This window comes from Electrophorus electricus, chromosome 2 (genome assembly GCF_013358815.1).
Source record: "Electrophorus electricus isolate fEleEle1 chromosome 2, fEleEle1.pri, whole genome shotgun sequence".
Taxonomy (NCBI): Eukaryota; Metazoa; Chordata; class Actinopteri; order Gymnotiformes; family Gymnotidae; genus Electrophorus; species Electrophorus electricus.
In genome coordinates, this window is record NC_049536.1 from 12292899 (window position 1) to 12314893 (window position 21995).

General features: G+C 40.1%; 1 protein-coding gene across 1 annotated transcript; it reads left to right on the plus strand.

Annotated features, from left to right (window-relative positions):
* The first annotated feature begins 41 nt into the window (after nucleotides 1-41).
* On the plus strand, nucleotides 42-13833 carry cat (catalase). Its single transcript, XM_027004041.2, has 13 exons — nucleotides 42-172; nucleotides 1196-1367; nucleotides 1753-1863; nucleotides 2290-2420; nucleotides 2538-2642; nucleotides 2770-2895; nucleotides 2996-3187; nucleotides 3454-3606; nucleotides 11058-11196; nucleotides 11371-11501; nucleotides 11598-11705; nucleotides 11802-11885; nucleotides 12017-13833. Exons 1-13 carry the CDS (start codon nucleotides 107-109, stop codon nucleotides 12077-12079), a joined length of 1581 nt encoding a protein of 526 aa, XP_026859842.2. The 5' UTR covers nucleotides 42-106; the 3' UTR covers nucleotides 12080-13833.
* The last annotated feature ends 8162 nt before the right edge of the window (nucleotides 13834-21995 follow it).

Below are 21995 nucleotides of genomic sequence, written 5' to 3' on the forward strand. Positions count from 1 at the left end.
CGTGGCGTGCTGAAGTTCAGGAACAAAAATACCAAGAAACGCGCTGCAGCTGCTTAGAGTAGTGCTGCGTCTTCTCGAGTTTGTGTTTTCTAAAGCTACGAGAAACATGGCTGAAAGCAGAGATAAGGCTACGGATCAAATGAAGCAATGGAAAGAGAATAGAGGACCTCAGGTTTGCACATGCATTTGCTTGGAAGTCCGATTTAGCTCTGTTTTATGATTAAAAAAAAAAAAATCTTGACCAGCCTGGTAGCTTAGCACCGTTGTGGGTAATTAAGGCAAAGGTCCTATCGCTGTTTATCTGACTAGCCATCCTAGCTGGGTTGATGCGTTAGGTTATGCTGCAAGCATTTGGAAGCTACGGGTATTTGAATTTGAAGTTTAATCCCCATTTCCTGCAGTTCATGGCTATAATTAAAATCTAGTTCTGGAAGTCATGTTAGGTTGTGCATGCAGCGAGCAGCCCGTGCACATTTTCGCTTATTTAGGATTCGAGTAACTACAATAACATCAGTGATTATGGTTTCTAACTAACATTTCTGACAGCGGCATAGTAGACATGGCAGAGGGCTTTGAGGGCAAGGCTCTTTCGAGCGTTTGACTTGCAGTAGATAAAGATAGGTCAAAAGCAGGCTCCAGCTCGTTACCTACACCAGCCCCTTTGCCCCAGTGTCGCCCGTTCGAGTCCACATACAGGATTGGTTGAGCAAATATGTTAGGCACAGCTCCTAGCCAATCAGAATAGAGCTGCATTGTTCACATATGGGTCGAAGTACTGATTTAGTTCTCTTTGTGCGTTTCGGTTGATTTTTAACCGGATTCTTGACTGTCCTGTTACGCAATCGAAGTTTCAAGGCCGGAGACCCAGGACTGTGAAAGAATAAATGAATCAGAAGCCTACCAAACTTCCTTAGTTTTTCATATAGTTGCCCAGTGTATACATTATGCCCTACAGTACGCTCTAAATGCATATCATTCTCCTACTTATGAAAATAGTTGAACTGAATTGAGCAGGTTTATGCATACAGCATGGTAAACACATGTGCGTGCGTGTGCATGCCCACAGCATAGGCTGTCCTGCTGGAAACATCCACCACACTAACAAACTTCTGTCTTATTTTTGAGTATTTCAAAAGCTCAGAATGATGCTCTTTCTGTCTCGCACCGCTGTCCATTGGCTGTCTTCCTGTCTCAGCGTGCGGATGTCCTGACCACAGGAGCAGGTGTCCCCATTGGTGATAAGCTGAACATCCAGACAGCAGGGCCACGTGGGCCTCTTCTGGTGCAAGATGTTGTCTTCACTGATGAGATGGCTCACTTTGACCGGGAACGCATTCCCGAGAGAGTGGTGCATGCCAAAGGAGCAGGTCTGTCTCGATTATCTCTCTCATTCTCTCTCACACTCGCACTCACTCATACTCGCACTCACACACACACACACACACACACAGCTAGTGCACGGTGGCTGTGTGTAGGAATTTACATATCTAAAGTCTTTAACGTTGCTCTCTTACATTGAGCTACTGAAATACAAGTCCAAGTGTCAGTTAAGTACTGTTAGACACAAATATTAGCATGCAATGGGGCACTCATTTAAGACAGGTGTCTGAGGAAATAAGTCTGCATTGAACAGTTGGAAACCTCAACACCACGCTGTGGGCGTTTTGGACAGAACTGCATGTTCTGGTTACAACGATGGGTTCGTGCTAGTAGGAGGTGAATGTCCATGTGGAAACGCTCTCCTTCTCACAGGTGCCTTTGGCTACTTTGAGGTGACCCATGACATCACGCGCTACTGCAAGGCCAAGGTCTTTGAGCACGTTGGCAAAACGACACCCATCGCTGTGCGCTTCTCCAGTGTGGGTGAGGCATACGTCTTCTCTCTGATCAGTTCCCAGTGTCTTTCTGTATTATTGCTGCTTACTATCTTAATATAAGCCAGTAAGAAATAATCACTGTTGCCTAACCGTTTGCTTGGTAGAGCACAGCAGTTGTTTGCCAGCACTGCAGGAGTTTGGACTGTGCATATATTGACTGTTCTGTAGCGGACAGGAGAACATGCCAACAGATGCTGGCGTAGCAAGTTACCGCCTTTGTAAGGGAGCCAAGCAGGACTTGTGTAAGAGACTGTGGGAGCATGTGTGTCATGCCCTGTTGGGGCAGGTAGAGAGTGTACTTCAGTCAGCAGAGGCACAGGCCTTCAGCCCAGCTCCCCCCCTACAGGATCAGTGTTGCACCTTCAACTACACTAATTTCTAAGAGGGTGTGTGTCTGTGTGTGTGAGATCAGCTGGTGAGTCAGGCTCAGCTGATACAGTGCGGGATCCTCGAGGTTTTGCAGTGAAGTTCTACACTGAAGATGGCAACTGGGATCTGACGGGTAATAACACGCCCATCTTCTTCATCAGGGATGCACTTCTGGTGAGAGTGAACTTATAGCAGATTATAGAGGATTTGCACCATGTTTTGATTAGAACATGCTGGACTAGACAGATATGATTGTGTGTGTTTGGGTGTGTTTGCGTGTGCATGCGACAGTTCCCCTCCTTCATCCACACTCAGAAGCGGAATCCTCAGACTCACCTGAAGGACCCTGATATGGTGTGGGATTTCTGGAGCCTGCGTCCAGAGTCGCTGCATCAGGTGCTGGAGATGACCTTGTCGGGTTCAACCACAAACCACACTTTTAATCTCCCTGTCAACCAGAGTATCCAGACCTGGCTCCAATTTCCCTGCCTCTCCCTCTTTCTCTTTCATTTTCTTCTTGCAGGTGTCTTTCCTCTTTAGTGATCGAGGCTTGCCTGATGGATTTCGCCATATCAATGGCTATGGATCCCACACATTTAAACTAATAAATGCCCAAGGCAACCCTGTCTACTGCAAGTTCCACTACAAGGTGGGTGTGCGTGTAGGTTATTTGGCATTGTGCATTTGCACATGTTTGTCTGTGCTCTTGTATTGGACTTTATTTGGCTGTAACACACACTTCCTGTCAGACTGATCAGGGCATTAAAAACCTGCCTGTGGAGGAGGCAGAACGCTTGGCCTCCACTGACCCTGATTACGCCATCCGTGACCTGTACAATGCCATCTCCAGTGGCAACTTCCCCTCCTGGACCTTCTACATCCAGGTCATGACCTTTGAGCAGGCAGAAAAGTACCCATGGAACCCATTTGATTTGACCAAGGTACTCAAATACTCAGTAACCCTAACCTCTTATCATCTCCCCAACATTCTGCTCCCCAACCCAGCTGTAGAAGTGTTGTCTAATAATCCAATAACTACTTCAATGTTTACATAATACCTGTTCAAATTTAGAGGAATTTATATTTGCTGTAGCAGATTCTGTTCATTGTGAGGGATTCCCCCAACTACTATGGATACTCTAGATTTCTTTCCTCTGCTATGATGAGTGTTATTGATAGGTGAGTGACTGCACTGTGCATATTTTAGGTGTGGCCTCATAAGGACTTCCCCCTGATCCCAGTGGGTCGCTTGGTGTTGAACAGAAACCCTGTGAACTACTTTGCTGAGGTGGAGCAGTTGGCCTTTGACCCCAGTAACATGCCGCCAGGCGTCGAGCCCAGCCCTGACAAGATGCTGCAGGTAGAATATGCACACGCGCGCATGCGCTCGATTACTCAGTGCTCTCAACCACCACACTGTCTCTGTCCTTTATTATGTCTGACCGAGATGGCTATTTTTCTGTTGCCCAAATCTTACAGCACAGAGTTTTCAGTACAGTCAAAATGCCCTAATCAGTATATGATCTATATTGGTCTTTGGTGAGGTTACCCATCCTGCTGACAAGGTTTGCCATATGATGACTGTCACCAAGGGACTTGATGTAGACTGTTCTGTTCAGTCAAAGGCACCTTTAAATGTGTGCGGTTACTTTACAAGATCTGAGATAAAACAAAGGCCAGTATGGTGTCCTGACAGCTTTCATGTTTCCAAATAAACATCCAAGAGTTTGTTTTTGTGGTTTAATGCAAGGTTGCAGTTTGAGGTTTGTCATTAAATGTTTATCTATCCAAAGTACAAAGGATGGTATGATGCTCTATCTCACAGAACTGCTTTCAAATTTTCATTTAAAAGTAAAGCCCAAACAAATGTAAGGATACCTGGTATCCAAGTATCCTTCTACTCTGTTACTGATTAAATGATACTATTTTTAATTATATATTATGATTATAATGGTTATTTTTCTATTGGCTAGCATACAGAACTGTGTTGAACATTAATTTTTGTGTGAGTAATTGTGGTGAATAGTATAATCTCTACTCTGAAGTTCAGAAAAGAGTGTACTTGCTTTCTAAGATCTGAAGAGGGAGCCAAAATGTCCCTAGTATTTCCATGTGCTATAGAAGTATTCATATATGGTCCTGAACTACCCCAGCCTTGAAGTGTTACTCTGATTTGGGGAATTTTAAGATGATTAGGGCATTGTTAATTAGCTGGTGAGTTGAGTCAAGTATATTTGGATCAAACTGGTAATGAAGTGTACAGAAATTGATGAATCGATTGTAAAACAGAAAACCTCTTATGTTTAAAGGGAATTATAGTGTTTCATTAAATAAATACATGAACAAAGTAAATGGATACAGTAATATCTAGTGGATTTCTCAGTTTTATTGCGGACATTGATTTTTAAGGTTTAATGGTATAGGTACTGGAATTGGTTGCTAATTTGTTCATAAAAAATAACAAGGAATGAGTTAAAGTAACATGCTATTTTGTAGATCTATATTTATAGTAAGTGTTTCTCCAACAGAGTTTCTTTGTGGCTGAGTGCGTGTGGGCATGTAGAATTCTGTTTAAACTTAGGTTAGTAAAGGTTAATTTAAATGAACTAACACTGCGGGCTAAGGCTAATCGGAAATATTTGGTTTAGTTAATATAGCTTCAGAAAATCTTTGTTTGTGGTATTTGGTGGTGTACCCTTTGGTGTACAATATTCTGAATTATTACTATTGCAGTGCTATTACTATTGTAGTAAAGCAAAGTTTGAAGGTGTTATTTGTCAAACGGTAAGTGTAACATGCTATGTTGAGAGAAATATAGAAGAAGCTTTATGCTCACCCATGCATTTGGGCATTTTCAGTAGGTGTTAATGCAAAGATCATATCGAATTGAAAGAGAACAAAGAATGCTGTAAATAGTTTTGGGTTTTTTTGCTCTACTGTGGGTATTGAAACTGTGGACTCTGACACGTATGAAGCAAGCACAGTGCAGTGAAGTACAAATTCTATACAAGCCATTGTGGTTTCTTACTTGGAATTTCTAAAGAATTTGTGAATGGTTCTCATACTGAGGGCTACAGGAAACCCCTGCATTAATCATGGTCTTAGTAAGTTGGGATCTGTTGCACAGTCTGATTTTTTGCATATTTAAGTATTGAATACATGGCACTGCACAATTCCTCATCAGCAGGAAAGAGATGAGCCACTGAAGCCATGCATAAATGTGAAAAAACATTTCTTTTGATGGCATTTCTTTAGAGTTGCTTACAGAATATGCATTTTCAGAAGTTGTCTGGTGGCCTTTTAACAGCTCATGGCTGAAATCAGTTCCTCCATCCTGGCCATAGTGGCCTCTCATATAACGGCTAAAATTTGAAAGATGATGATTTTCCCTCTTGGTATACCTCAACGTGCAGGTCAGCCTGCTGGGAGATTTTCACAAGCAGCCCACTTATGCGTTCTACTTCAGCTTTTAATACAATCATGGGTGTTGGTTCACATAAGGTCCTCTTAAAATTTAATAAAAATAAATCCTGTGAATTATCAAATGGGTTTACTGGCAAAATACCAAATCAGTAAATGTCCCTTCCTCTATCAGCACTGGCATGATTTTACAGCAGACTGTAAAATGCTGCCTGCATAAGTATTAAACCCTTTCATAGTTTAATACTGGAAGAGGAATCATCCTTTGCTGCAATAATTGCAGCAGTTGCTGTAAGTCAGTTGGGGTAAGTCTCTACCAGCTTTGAGCACTGTTTGGGAGGGAATTTTCACCCAATCCCTCCTGGCAGATTTGCTACAGATTCTTAAAGTTGCTTGGATTATGCTTGTGGATCAGAATTTTCAAATGATGCCACAGATTCGCGATTGCATTAATATCTATAATTTGGCAATTGTAGAACATTCGCCATATTGTTGTTCATCTACTACTGTGTAGCCTTAGTTTGGGATCACTGTCCTACTGAGAGAGAATTTTTGTCTCTCTTTTGCACCAGTAGAATCACTTTGACTTAGCTTTGCCATTGGGATGGTGTTTACTGAGGAGTGGACAGCGTTTGATTTGCATTAAACAAAGCATTTTGCGTTATGGCTAAACTTCTGTTGTCTTCTCTGACTTCAAAACCATATGCTACATTTCAGCTGGGTCACTGATGCTTTCTGACCAATTGCCTGGGTAGTATGTAGCTTCTCTTTCCTCACAATTGACACAACATTGCCCACTGGGGTTTCCAATATCCCAATTTTTAAAATATTTTTGAAGCATTTCGTGTTTAGGGTATGAGGCATCTGTAATGCTTTTCCCTGCCTGTTTCCTGGTTCTTGAGGAGTACGAGTCCTGGAGGGAAGGCAGGTGAGCACCAATGAGCTTCACTGCTGTCCTTACTGTTCTCTACAGTCTGTTCCTGTCCTGTTTAGTGACTGCTCTGAACCAGACTGTGATGTGCACAGGACAGATTCAATGACTGCGGTGTAGAACTGACTCAACAGTTCCTGTGCCTGTGTAATGGAAGTGACCTCCTCTAGCCTCACCTGCTGTTTCCTGCCTGTCAGGAAGCTGGTGATCTACTGACAGATGGTGGGATATACAGAGAGCTGGGAGAGTTTGGAGGAGAGGATTTCTGGAATGATGGTGTTGAACGCTGAGCTGATGTCCACCAACAGTATGATTGCATATGTCCCTAGACAGTCAAAGTGTTTCAGGACATAGTGCAGAACCTATTTTGAATACGCCATCCACTGACCCGTTTGCGTGGTAGGCAAACTACAGAGGGTCCAGCAGATGTCCTGTTACCTTCTTCAGGTGGGCCAACACTAGTTGTTCAAAAGCCTTCTTGACCACAGATGTCAGTGCAACAGGCCTGTAGTCATTCAGACTTATGAGGGGAGGGCGGTGGTTTCTTTGGGACTAGGATGATTGTAGAGTCTTTGAAGCAGGAGGGACTTCGCACAACTCCAGAAATCTGCTGAATATTCTGAAGCCATCGTCCTTGCCCCGATGAAATTGTCTCAGCCTGGCGATGAACCATAGGTTGTGAATACTGAGTGATATGCATCTTTTAGAATTGTGTAGCAGTGATCCAGTGTGTTATCTCTGGTGGGATAATTAATATGCTGTCTAACATTGCGTCACTTCCTTTTTCAAATTTCATGGTGCATGTATCCAAAAAGTGCTTTTCTTCACTGCTTGAGTGTTTGTATCCAAGGAAAAAAATAAAAAGCAGTAAATGGATAAATCTAGTTCTTAATATTCTGCAAACCTGCACGCAGCAAATGTATGGAATCCACTGTCTCTAACGGTTCTGTGGGAAAGCAAACCAATGATACTGAGCCCTTTTTTTTTTTCGCCGCTGGACCTGGACTCACGTGTTCTCCATTTGTTACTTTGTTACAACGTTTTTCCGTTTTAATTTCTCCTAGTTTTACTGTTTTGAAGAGTCATTTTCTTTAAAAGCACAACGTTTGCACTGGGCTTACTCCTGGAGCTTTGTTTGACATATCACAGTGTGTAAAGAGACCATGCCACCCATTTAGTGCTCGAGATGCTTTGCTTTAGCATCATTCTTCGGTATTTTTTCTGACAATACACCTGCCGGAGCGTGTAAAACAACACGTTTGTCTGTATGCGACAGACAATGGCGGAAAAGAGGGAGACAAGGTGGGATGAGGCAGTGAAAACCAAGGCGAGGAAACTGACTCCCACTGCCCTCCATTGTACTAAGCAATGAGAGCTCATAAGTGAAATGGAAGAACTCCAACTCAATACAAGGGCATGCTCTTGAGTATTGGGAATCAAGCATGGTGGTGTCCATGCTGACCAAACTGATTCTGTATTTGTGAATAGCAAATGGTGCAAGCAGTACACGGTGAGGGAGAGAGCGTCTGTAATCCCGTATTGAATTTTTCTGCCTAAACCTGAGGCCGTTTCACCTCCCAAAGGAGTTTGGGGACATTTGTTGTGTGCAGATGCTGCCAGAGCTGCGTCCTGTGTGCTGACAACTACAGCGCTCACCATTAGGAGATTTTAATCATTGCAATTATTTTTACCCAGTTTTTAGCCGTATTGAAAATGTGAAACTCAAGAAAACAAAGTTTTAGATGAATGTTATGCGAATGTTAAAAATGCTGACACAGCTAAACCTAAACCTCCCCTAGGAAACTCTGATCATAACAGAGTTTATAAGACTGTGCTCAAAAAGAACAAGCCATGACTTTAATGTGTTTAATGTATACAGTTTGTGACATTTTCTATTACGCAGATGTCAGTGAGGCTAACGAAACAGTGACTGGCTATATTAACTTTTGCATTGTTGCCCAAGAAAGAAACAATTTATCTATCCCAATAATAAACCACATAAAACAAAAGAAGTAAATACTATATTAATGGAAAAGATTTTTTTTTTTAAAGAACTGTGACTGATGTGTTCAAGAACAGGGCAAAAAAGCCAGCATGATGCGACAAAACTGTACATTTGTCCAGTATACACTCTAAAAGACTCTGAAATTCCATGAAGTCTTTAACTAACATGGAAATGAACAGGAAGCATCTTGCCACTACAGGTGATAAGAAAGTTTGGTTAATTTTATTTTAGAATTGAAACCCAGAATTTCTTCACTCAGGAAAGTACAAGAATAATGGAAACCATTCTTGGTGGTAGATCCACATAAAGTACACCTGCTTTTCCCTCAGATGTGCACCAAAAGGTCCACAGGTCCTGACACCATTTCTGCTTTACTGCTGAAGATGTACAGAGGAATTCAGCCCAGCCTGGCGCCAAATTTTCCAAGTCACTGGACTCTCATACTGTGCCTCCTATTTGTGGAAAAAAACGCCATCACACCAGTTCCTAAAAAATGCGTCCAATCAATTTGAATGATTCCAAACCTAAAGCTTTAACTTAAATGTTGTGATGAAATGCTTAGGTAAATATATTGTGTATAAATTAAAATCAGAAGTAAATTCAGTTAGACCCATTCCAGTTTGCTTACAGACAGGGGGCAGAGTACAGATGATGCTATTAACACCATTACACATTTCATTCTGAAGCATCTAGAAGACCCCAAGGCTTATGCACACTTGCTTGTTGACTTTACTTCTGCTTTTAATACCCTACAACCTCATTTACTGTTGAAGAAATTTGAAGCAGATGAGCATGATCCTGTTCATTATCAAATTATCTAATTTTTCCATGTCAGGTCGCATTCAGTATGTGAAAGTCAACAGCACCCTGTCTGAGCCTAAAATGATCAACACAGGTGACTGCAGAGCAGTGGGAGCTCACCTATTCTTTTTACTCTCTATATTAATGTGTGAGTAGTAATTCACACATCTATATTATCAAATTCTCTCACACTGTTATATTAAGTTTAAGATTCCTGCAGATTGCATTATCAGTATGAAGTTAAAAGTTTTGTCCTGTGGTGTACAAATAATTGTCTCCAATTAAATGTGAGTAAAACAAAGATGTTTGACCCAAATGCAGTTGGCAATTATAGTCAGATCATTCACAACACTCCTATCAACCATGTTTGTTCCTATAAATATCTTGGTGTGTTTATTGATAACACTTTCACATGGAAAACTCATGTTAATGGTTTGTGTTCCAAATTGCAACAAAGGCTTATATTTTTAAGAAGGCTTGGAGCTTAATTTGATATAGGATGCCGGCATAGTACAGCAGTATTGCCGTTCTGTTAAAACCTCACATTACATCTATAGTATAAACTGCAATGAAGGTCATGTAGGGGGAAGAATACAAATTTCTCCAGGCCCTCTGTGATCGCGTGTTACTCAAAGAAGCACAGAAAATGGTGGCAAACCCATCCCATGGTCTGTACTCTTTGAGTACCAGCTGCTGCTTTCAGGCAGAACATACAAAGCGGCAAGGTGCAAACTGTATCTATTCAAGAATTTATTTGTGCCCGTTTCATTAAAATTTTTAAATAACCACTTCTAGGGAACTGCAGTTCTTTCAGTTTGTTTTGTGCCTATGTAAAGATTTTTAATTTTTTTATGTTCTTTTGTTTAAAGCTACAAGGTTGTGCAATATTAGGACTGTACAATAACTGTAGGCTGCTTTTGACTGTTGACTGCGATAACTGCGAGGCTTAGTAGTGAGCGGATGTGCAACAATGGCAACCGTGGAACTGTAAAACAACGGTGGTGTGGTTATTGAATTGTACAGTATTTGACCGTTATAAGTTGTGGAACTATGCAATGATTGCATGACTGTAAATAGTTGGAGAGTTGTTTTTTGAGGTTGTTGGACTGTGAAAAGTCATTTGGAGCCTAGAATGTTGACTGCGGGATGTGTGTATGTGAATGTGTAACTGTTTCCCTGCGAGACAATAAAGTATGTATCATATATCCCACAAAATGAACTCCGATCCAGTCCTGAAAATGCTACAAGGCTACAGATTTTTTATTTAGTATGGCTGTTAAAAATATTTAAAATATTGTACTATTTTAGTTATTTTGGTGGCCTGTTGAGTGTTTTTGTTTAAAAGTGTCTAAATTGGTACAACGGAATAATAATGGAAATTCTTTGATTAGTGTAAAAAAGGTTTTTCATCTTTGGGGAGTTTTTTTCTTTTTTTCTTTTGCAAGTGATTCGTAAGTCTAGTAGGGCCACTGGCCATTACTGAGCCCACCAATTGTTCAAACAGTTGATGTTTCCAAATGTTTTAAATATTTCTCCCATTTAGAAATCTAGGACCAATTTTGCTTGCAAAAGCAAGCTACCTTTCAGTCTCATGATTTAACGCTGCACTGATTTCACAGCGCTAACAGTGTTGTGGGTGGTGTATTCTGCACAGGGTCGTCTCTTCTCATACCCCGACACACACCGCCATCGGCTGGGTGCGAACTATCTCCAGCTGCCCGTTAACTGCCCCTTCCGTGCCCGTGTGGCTAACTACCAGAGAGACGGGCCCATGTGCATGTCTGACAACCAGGGTGAGAAGATGCCACTCTTGTCTTGTCTCACCATAGACGCACATGCACGCACACACCAACACACTCTTAATCCACTCCACTGTTAGTCTAACACTCATAGACCTGAAAGCCCCTCACTGTCCCAGGAGTGTTGCCCATCCTCTGATGCTGAGCAGTTCCTCTGCTTTTCTACAGGGGGCACACCTAATTACTATCCCAACAGTTTCAGCGCACCAGAGGCACAGCAGAACTTTGTGGAGTCCAAGTTCAAGGTGTCTCCTGACGTCGCCCGCTACAATAGCTCAGATGATGACAACGTCACTCAGGTATAGATAGTGGTGCAGGAGGAGTGGGTGGGTGAGTGACCCAGTGAGTGGGGGGCTATGAGTGTAAACCCACTCACCTCCTGTGGCCTTCTACAGGTGCGCACCTTCTTCACTGAAGTCCTGAGTGAGGCGGAGCGTGAGCGTCTGTGTCAGAACCTGGCCGGCCATCTGAAAGGAGCCCAGCTCTTCATCCAGAAACGCACGGTAAAGTCCTCACCCAGACCTACCCACAATACTGCCCAAATGATTTCAGGACACTTCTGGATTGCATGATGTACCTCTCTCTGTCTGTCTCTGCAGGTTCAGCGACTGATGGCAATTCACCAGAATTATGGGTCTCGTGTCCAAGAGCTGCTGGACAAGTACAACGCGGAGGCCAAGAAGGTTTGCTGTCCAGTCATTGCTACAGCACATTCATCACAAGCTCCACTTGATGTCTATAGGAAATATGTTGACTCGCCTAGAAGGAAAAAAACCCTGCTATATATCCATCTGTTCCCTTGTGTGTTTTTCAGAAGTCAGTACACGTGTACACAAAGGGCGGAGCTTCAGCTGTCACTGCCTCCTCCAAAATGTGATGGACCTATAGATTCTCTCACTGAATGTGAAATGGCTAGATACATACTCACACCACTGATATGTGCTCAAACACTCAAATACAAACACACACACACAAACAAAGAGCTCTCTCAGCTTTTCCACACTTCAGGGGCTTCAGGGTCTCGAGAGCCTTAATGTAAATGGATCTAACCCAAATCCTGCATGTCTATAATTTTATGTGGGAATATGAAAGACACTTGCCTGAGGTCAGCACATCTCCCTGTAAACTGATGTTTCTGGCACAGGTGGCTTAGTTGGTTATCGTCTGCCACCACACTCACATCATTTCTCAGAAGGGGGAGAAAGAAGGAACAACCGAGCAAATTTGTTAAAACACGTTATTTGTTTTCTACACCTAATGGCTGAGTTTCAGTGGCAACCTGATGTGTCGTGTCCTGCCTGGGATCTCTAGTTTATGCTAACATAGACTAGAGCTCCCAGTCCAGGATGCATGACAACTGTGCCCTGTCTGTTAATACCAATGAGGTATCCACCTGCCTATCCTCCACAACCTCAGTCCACATGACACATGGCAGTCAGGAGTCACCATCACTTACACATTTTCAGTGTTTCTCCTCATAAACACATAAAACTGATGGAAACGCACATGTTCTGTTTCCCACATTTGCCCTTAATCTGTCTCATTACTCACTGGTGCTTCCACCTGTGTGTTTTTTAACAACTCTCTCTGTATTATTGTTTAGCTAAATATGCCGTACCCAAAATATTGAGACAGTTGAACTTTTTCACTTCTCAAAATTACTTCAAAGCCATTGGTTGATGAATGCCTTACTTGAAAACGATTACTGAATTGTGACTACAAATAAATGTCTGAATACTGTTTTACTAAAAACTAAATTACTAGAATTTAATGATAGTTTAGGTATATTGACACTTACTAGACATTCCCTGATGACTTTCTTGTACTTTAACTTTTTTTTTTTTTTTTTTGGCAAAAAATCTCCATGTGAGTAATTTTGGTATCTTGATCACATTGTTAAACAGTAAAAATCTAAACTTGAATAATGAAATTTTCACAAACAAAGCATGAGAGAAATTTGCTTGTGTGACTGACAACTAAAATGGCCTTTTTCCTACATTTCATAGCTAGACCTCATAGCATTCACTAACACTGACCGACCAACCTCCCGCCCTCTCTGGGTGATTAACAAAACTTTGCTCATTAGTTCTGTAACAGTTGTATCACAATAATCATTGCAAAATTTGAATTTGTTGTAGTAAAAAATAAATTTAACCGAATGAAGCTAGCGTCTCATGTTTTTCTCTAAAATTCAGATTATTTTTCACACTCTTGGATTGAGATCTTCAATCTCCCACTTGGAACTAAAGGACTAAATAAAATTTTGCCCCTTTGACGTAGAGATGAACGCTGTGCCGTCTTGAGGGTTTCCGTCAAGAGCACAAACAGGATGAGGCTGGTGGTCATGCGTGAGCCAACCTGGGACAGTGCTTTACTCGAGCCTCTTGCAGTTGCCTGATCTTCATGAAGGAAAAAATACTGAAAGTTGTTTGTGCTTTTGCTCAACATCAGGATTTTCTCTTCATGTAAAGGTCTGTTAGAAGCATTGCACTTTGCTTTTCCATGTTGAGTTCTGTGTCCTGGTTTTGGTGTTTGCTAGAAGAGAATAAGTTGGGATTTTATGTGGTCTATGAACTCACCATTTTTGTTCTGTAGCAAAATGTAATAAATTATAGTAATTTTTCATGCTTACTGCTTGAATGGAGAGTTTTATTTTAAGGCTGTGAAGTTGGTTGTATTTACATTTTTATGCTTTTGAAGGTGCCTTAACTTTTTAACAATTGGAGGGCAGTCAAATGCACGGATGTCATGACACATTTTGTGACAGCAGTGTGGTTAGTGTGTATAAATGCAGTGTCATAGACACGATCCTTATAAAGCAAAAGTGTGAATATACAGCCCTACTACTGATCCAGAGATGGAGAGGTCACATGGTTGTACCAGAGACATCACCCTGTAGAACAGGGTGAGGGAAGGAGACGTGGTGGTGTCCGAGTCTGAGGAGCCAGCCGATTACATAGTGTGTGCCGTTGCCAACTTGTACTTTGGGAACCCTTTCTGCACGGTAGCCTTTTATTTCTCAATAAAGGTAAGTTTTCTTGAGCATTTGACCTGTGAGTAAGAAACTACTGATTTCATTTCACTTCTGAAACTATTTGAACTGTGAAGTGCCTAAATCAAAGAACTTAAAGGAATTTAATGAATAAATGTTTTATATTAAAAAATAATTGCCTCATGGTATCTGAGATGTATTTAAATAAATAAACATATTTATTAAACAATTATTTTTAGAGACCAAAAATAAATGTTCAGATGACCAACAAGATACCTGGAATGTTCAGATGTTCTAAATACAGTAATAAAGGTTCTTATAATAAGGTTATTATAAGAAAACCAATACCTTGCTGCTATGTGCAGGGTGTAGTCTGAATACCATGAGCTGTTGCATTTCTAGCTTTAAAGGGTTTTTAAAGACAGAAGAGTACAGTGGAACTCATCTCTTTTTGGTTTATTATCATCTTAATCATTATATTAAAATATTTAAATATAAGTGTTGTTTTCTCTAAGTGTAGCTTATTGAGTGTATCTGAATTATTTGATGCATTCTATCACATTATGTGCCTCGTCAATGCCCCAGTGTTAGCATTTGCAGATGCCGGTAAGCCCTAATGATCTCTAAAATATTGGCAACAAATCTGCTTAAAACATCCAGATAACAGTTCATATTTCACTAGCATGTGTAAAGATAGACAGTTTCTTTTTGTTTGTTTTTTTCATGTGTGCCAGGCCACTGGAAGAGGGTGGGAAACCTAGAAAGAGTGAAAGTTTATGGATCCATAGCATACAGCATCAACATCATCTCCACCTTTAGAATTACCATCTGTTTAATAATCTTCACTGTTGTGATTCTCAGAGCTAGATGAACATCTTATTTTTGTTATTTCGTTACAAAAGTGTATACAGTATGTAATAATGTACAAGTCAGTTAAAAAAGATAAGACCAAATCAATCAATTCCATCAACTGTTCATTAATTTACATAAAAAAAAAAATCCAATTGATTTATTTGTGGCATACAGCATTTTGTGGGCTCTTTTCTCCCCTCTGTACTTTGCTGTAGCCTATATGCTATACATTCAAGGATTTTTTAGTAAATTTTCTTAAATGGATCTTTGCATGCTGAAATGGTTCTTTAGATTGATGGAAAATGTGTTGTCTATGGTTCTGTGTGGGATCAAAAAAGGTTCTTCTATTGTATAAAGGCTGGGCATCATAGCAGATGAATTATTTTGGTTATATATAACCATATACAACACATTCTCCAATATGAAGAACTATTACACCAGGCAAAGAATCATTTAAGCAGGGAATGGTTATATACGGGTTTTATATACCAGCGAGTTAACAAACTACAACACCCACTTTACAACCTCAAAATTATTTTTCTGTCACATTGACCACATGTTCATACGCTCCTCATAAAAAACTACCACCCACTTGCACTCGAAAGCAACGTTATTAATATAGTATCCACTTTGTTATTTAAAAAGCCCAAACATGTTACATTAAAATGATCTCGTAAGGGCAGGAAAGTGTGCCTGAAATTTTGAAATCACCCACTAGAGGCCTACTTGCAAAGCGCTGGTAGTGCGAGTCTGCATTGGGATACAAATGGAAAATGTGTGTAACCTTGGGGAGTGGTAGCTAAAAAATAGTTTAGTTTTAGTTTAATAAAACTTGCCGGTAACCATGCTATGCCATTTAAGACGTGTGGCACGATATTTAATTCCTGTTCGTAATTTATAGTGGCGATTAAGTGTGGATTTACCCTAGGTTAAAGTCACTCAGAATGTCCAATCAAAAATGTATGAGGTCATACATGTCCCACACCAAGAATGTCTAACCGTATGTAAATGTAAATGATACTATATGGTTTGTTTAATAACATTTTCCATTTGTTTTCTTTCAACTTTTAAAAACTCCACTGATGTTGGTGACCACATAAAGCTAATTCTTCATATCCCAAGGTCAAAAGGTTGGTCTCCAGACCTACTTTTTATACCATTTGCAACATATTTCCAATATATTGCACTATCGTAGTATACTGGTGAGATCGTGAGACGATGCTATGAAGTCTTTTATTGACTGGATTTGTAAATGTCCTAGATTGTGATGATGCCCCCCATCTTTGAGTCATACTGGGCATGCGAATAACAATTTCACAAGATCAAAGAAATGTAATGTAATTAATTACATTGAAAGTAATGTTGTTAATGTTATACACAAGTGCAAATCAATGGGTTTCATTTTACTTACAAAATGGAAAAAACTTATTTATTTTAAGTGTTATGCCTATGTGACAGCATCGTTCCAGCCCACTAGCCTTTCCCCGCCCAGACTGAGTACTGATAAGCTACAGCTGTCTCTCATTCCAGTCACCCATATAACATCCCAGTTTCCCCACCTCCAACTTATGAAGTATTGTATCCCTATATGCATACCGAGCATTCTTTGTTCTTTTTGATTCCCCTGGCTTTTGACCTCTGCTTCCTCCTCAGACTACAGGTTGTTCCTACCCCCTTGGATTACTCAAGTTCTTACCTTCTGACCTACAGTGGGAATGGTACCCTCGACTATTGGACCCCCCTGCGTTGACAACTGCTACTCTTATCCACCTCGCACCCATTTCGGTCAGTGCCAATAAACTCTTGCAATTGGATCCTCACTTATCTGTGTCTGGGCATTTGTTACAGCATACTCTTTTTTTGCTAATAGTACCTCACCTCTGTGTGTGTGTGTGTATGTGTGTGTGTGAGAATATTCCCTTAGCATCTAAATACATTTGGGTTTTTGTCTGGTGCCTCATCTTTCTCTCTGTATGTGTTCGCAGGGCAGGGACTGCTACATGCTAGGATGCTAGGACGCCTTTCCAGTGAGGACAACTCTCGTGACACCTACAGAGTGCGAGATTGAATACCAGGTGAGAAGATTCCCTTAGCAGCTGAATACATTTGGGTTTTGTCTGGTACCTTGTCTCTCTGTGGTCCCAGGGCAGGGACCACCCACACACCATGCAACATGACACCGTTCCAGTGAGGTCATCTCTCGTGACACCTACTTGGTGTGCAATTATACACAAGGTGAGAAGATTCCCATAGCAGCTGAATACATTTGGTTTTTGTCTATTATCTTGTGTTCGCAGGACATGGACTGCTAGGACACCTTTCCAGTGAGGACATCTCTCTTGACACCTAAGGAGTGCTTGACTGTACAAAAGGTGAGGGGATTCCTTTAGTGCCTGAATACATTTGGTTTTTGTCTAGTACCCCTTCTTTCTCTGTGTTTTCGCAGGGCATGGACTGCCATGCACCAGGACACCATTCCAGTGAGGACATTTCTTTTGACCTCTACAGAGTGCGCAATTGAAGACCATGTGAGAAGATTCCCTTAGCAGCTAAATACATTTGGGTTTTTGTCTTGTACCCCATCTTTCTCTGTGTGTTCACAAGGCAGCACCACACGTGAGCAGCACACGTCAGGACTCCTTTCCAATGAGGACATCTCTCATGATGCCTACGGAGTGTATGATTGAAGACCAGCCTGGTGTTCCACCAATAACATCTCCCTCAACACCAAAAAGACCAAAGAACTCAATGTGGACTACAGGAAGGCCAAAGGCTGCACACACTCTCCTGTTCATATCAATGGAACAGAAGTAGAGCGTGTTTCTAGCTTCAAGTTCCTGGGCATCCACATCTCTGAGGATCTTTCATCGACACTCAACACATCTTATCTGGTTAAGATGGCGTACCAGCGTCTATTTCCTGAGGAGACTAAGGAAGGACCATCTGTTTCCTCACAACTCTTATCGCTGTACCATCGAAAGTGTTCTTACCAACTGTGTGACAGTGTGGTACGGCGGCTCCACTGTGACTGACAGGAAGGCCCTGCAAAAGGTGATGAAAAATGCTCAGCGCATTGTTGGTGCACAGCTCCCTGCCATTGGAGACATTCACCATCAGCGCTGTGTGCGCAGAGCACACAGCATCAGGGACTCCCACAACACCAACAACACACTGTTTAACTTCCTACCATCTGGGAGGAGATACAGGAGCATCTGTGCTAGAACCAGTCAGCTTGGGTCCAGCTTCTTTCCATTTACCATCACTTTACTTAACTCTACAATGTGCCAGTAAATACTGCTGCTCCTACACCTTCCATATGGTGTAGCCTGGACTTATTTATATTTAGCATTCACCATACTAGATATAGTGTATACATCATATACTACTGTTTATATTTATCCTGTACATACTATATAAAGATAAACTGTAAATATTCACTACACTATTGTATGTACTACCTACATTGTATTGTAATTTATTGTGTGTCCTTATAATAGTTTTTATTTCCATGCATTGGGAACACTGCACATTATATTCTAAATCAAAACATGAAATGTATCAATTTTTTAATTACTTTACAGACAATGAAGAAAAATGAATATTGAGCTGTTCAAAAAAAAAATAGCAGTGTCTGCATTTGTTTTCACAAACTCAAATATTTACTGTATAAACTGAAAAATCTTTAGGATTTAGCATTGCTGTGAATCACAAAATTAATATTTAGTTGTATAACCACTGTTTCTGAGAACTGCTTCACATCTGTGTTGCATGGAGTCGACCAACTTCTGGCACCTGTTAACAGGTATTCCAGTCCGGGATGATTTGACAACTTTCCACAATTCCTCTGCACTTCCTGGTTTTGCCTCAGAAACAGCATTTTTGATGTCCCCCCACAAGTTTTCTATTGGATTAAGGTTCGGGGATTGGGCTGGCCACTCCATAACTTTAGTTTTGTTGGTCTGGAACCAAGATGCTGCTCACTTACTGGTGTGTTTAGGGTTGTTGTCTTGTTGAAACATCCATTTGAAGGGCATTTCTTCTTCAGCATAAGGCAACATGACCTCTTCAAGTATTTTGAAATATGCAAACTGATCCATGATCCTTGGTATGCGATAAATAGACCCGACACCATAGTAAGAGAAACATCCCCATATCATGATGCCTGCACCACCATGCTTCACTGTCTTCAGAGTGTACTGTGGCTTGAATTCAGTGTTTGGGGGTCGTCTGACAAACTGTCTGCGGCCCTTGAATCCAAAAAGAACAATCTTACTTTCATCAGTCCACAAAATGTTTCTCCATTTCTTTTTAGGCCAGTTCATGTGTTCTTTGGCAAATTGTACCCTCTTCAACATGTCTTTTTTTTAACAATAGGACTTTGCGGGGACTTCTTGCTGATAGATTAGCTTCGCACAGGCGTCTTCTAATTGTTACAGTACTCACAGGTAACTTCAGACCATCTTTGATCACCCTGGAGCTGATCATTGGCTGAATCTTTGCCATTCTGGTTATTCTTTGAGCCATACAAATGGTAGTCTTCCATTTTCTTACACGTTTCTCTGGTTTTGCTTTCCATTTTAAAGCATTGGAGATCATTTTAGCCGAGCAGCCTATCATTTTCTGCATTTCTTTATACGTTTTCCCCTCTCCAATCAACGTTTTAATCAAAGTATGCTGTACTTCTGAACAATGTCTGGAATGACCCATTTTTCTCAGGTATTCAGAGAGAAATGCATGTACAACATGTGTTGGCTTGATCCTTAAATAAGGGCCACCTGATTGACATCTGTTTTTTCACAGAATTAATGACCTCACTAATTGAACTCCACACTGCTATTATTTTTGAACACGCCTGTTTCAATTAATTATTCAATTACACAAACTCAGGAGCATGCATATCATGAATGTTTGGTCTGATGGTTTTATATGACTCTACTACACCTACTGGTAATTTGCCATGTAGTAATATAATGTCTACCAAAAACAGTGATTGATCTGGTTAGTCATGTTGGACTGCTATTATATTATTTTGAACACAACTGTGTGTATATATATATATATATATATATATATATATATATATATATATATATATATATATATAATCTTTTTTTTAGAAACAATGTTTACATATATACTTTATATATAATGCTATAGTTATGTACTTAGGCACATTCTGGCACTCTTCTGTTTTGTACATTGCTACTATATGCACTTCTGGTAGATGCTAACTGCATTTCATTGCCTTGTACTTGTACTGAGCAATGACAATAAAGTTGAATCTATCTATCTATCTATCTATCTATCTATCTATCTATCTATCTATCTATCTATCTATCTATCTATCTATCTATCTATCTATCTATCTATCTATCTATCTATCTATCTATCACGGGAAGTGTTGGGATGATTCATCATAGCAGAATTCATACTGGATCAGTGAGGAAAAATAAAACTCTACTGGATGTAGCATGCAGTCATAATCACAGTTAGGCCTGAACAAATATTTGGACTGTTTTAACACCAGTACAGAAGCTTAATATAATAAAGAAATAATACTCTGTGATTATGCTTCATCTTGTAAAAGCTTTACATTCTAACCTATAATTTCAAACTTTTTCAAAGGACCTACTTAATTCTTCTTTACATTCTTTGTCCTTTTCATTCCTTGTCTAATTTTTAAATAAATTCAACTTGATTTTAATGGAATTGTTCATAATATAAGCTTCAGGTTATGCAGATACTTTGGAATTGCTTAAATCAGTCGATCTACTGAATTCCTCACCAACAACAGTATGAATTATTAATTGATAGACATTTTATAACTTTTAACAAACTAGCAGCTACATGTGAGTTATATGATTTTGTACTTCATTAACTATTTGTATCACATATTTTACATTACTGTTTTAATAGTAATAGTAAAATTTCACTGGTATTAGGGCACATTAATTTGACACAGTTCAATGGCATTAAGTAATTAAGGTCCTGCTTTGAAAAGAATAGATACAACATTAAATGATTTTATTTTTATTCATATTTTCAATGTATTTACATAATTTTAGAAAATACAATATTAAAGAAACTACATATCATTGTGTAGTTTCATTGTAATTACAGTCCATAATTGTCTGTGTAGGTCATATTTCACCTGGCCTTTTTACAATAACAGAAAAGACACAGAGTGAAAGCCGGTTGTCATGTTCCGGATGGCACCCAGCCAGGAACACACACACAGCACGTACACACAAATATCCTCACCAATCACCTTCCGCAGTCACTCCCCCATTCACAATAACCCACTTATCGATCATAATAATCGCCTGCTTCTTATTACCCCTCTCCCTATTTAAACCCCACAGGTGCCGTCCTCCAATGTTTCACATTTAGCACATTTAGCATGACTAAAGCCAAGTCCATCTTCACAGGCTTCACAGGCTTCGTGTGACAAACATCCTGCCTTTTTTCCCCCACTCATGTCTTGCTCAGGTGTCAATATGTGACACAAGTAAATTAATGTTCTGTTATTTTCTTAGTTTGTACAAGAAGTACAAATATGTAGCTACCTAACATTTGTGAATGAAAGTGGGAGAGGAAGAGTTATAAATATCGCATTTAAATCATTGTAGTCCTCTGGGGGTCAGAGTTATTTTTGCTGTTGTAAGTAATATATAGTCTTAGTTATATAGTATTCTGCTTTAATTACTGCAGTGTTACAACTTGTTTAGCTACATCACTTGTGATGTGTTAGGCCTAACACTCTTAATGCTTCTGTCAGCATTTAGGCCTAAATTTAGGACTGAACTAAACTCAACAATAAGGAGGATCTAGAAAGCTAGGTTGGTTGGTTACATAATGTGTAATTATTTTTATTTTCTGAACATTAAAATGTAAATTCTTTGACAGGTTTGACATTGCATTAGATCTAGTGAAAATACTTGAAGCTGTC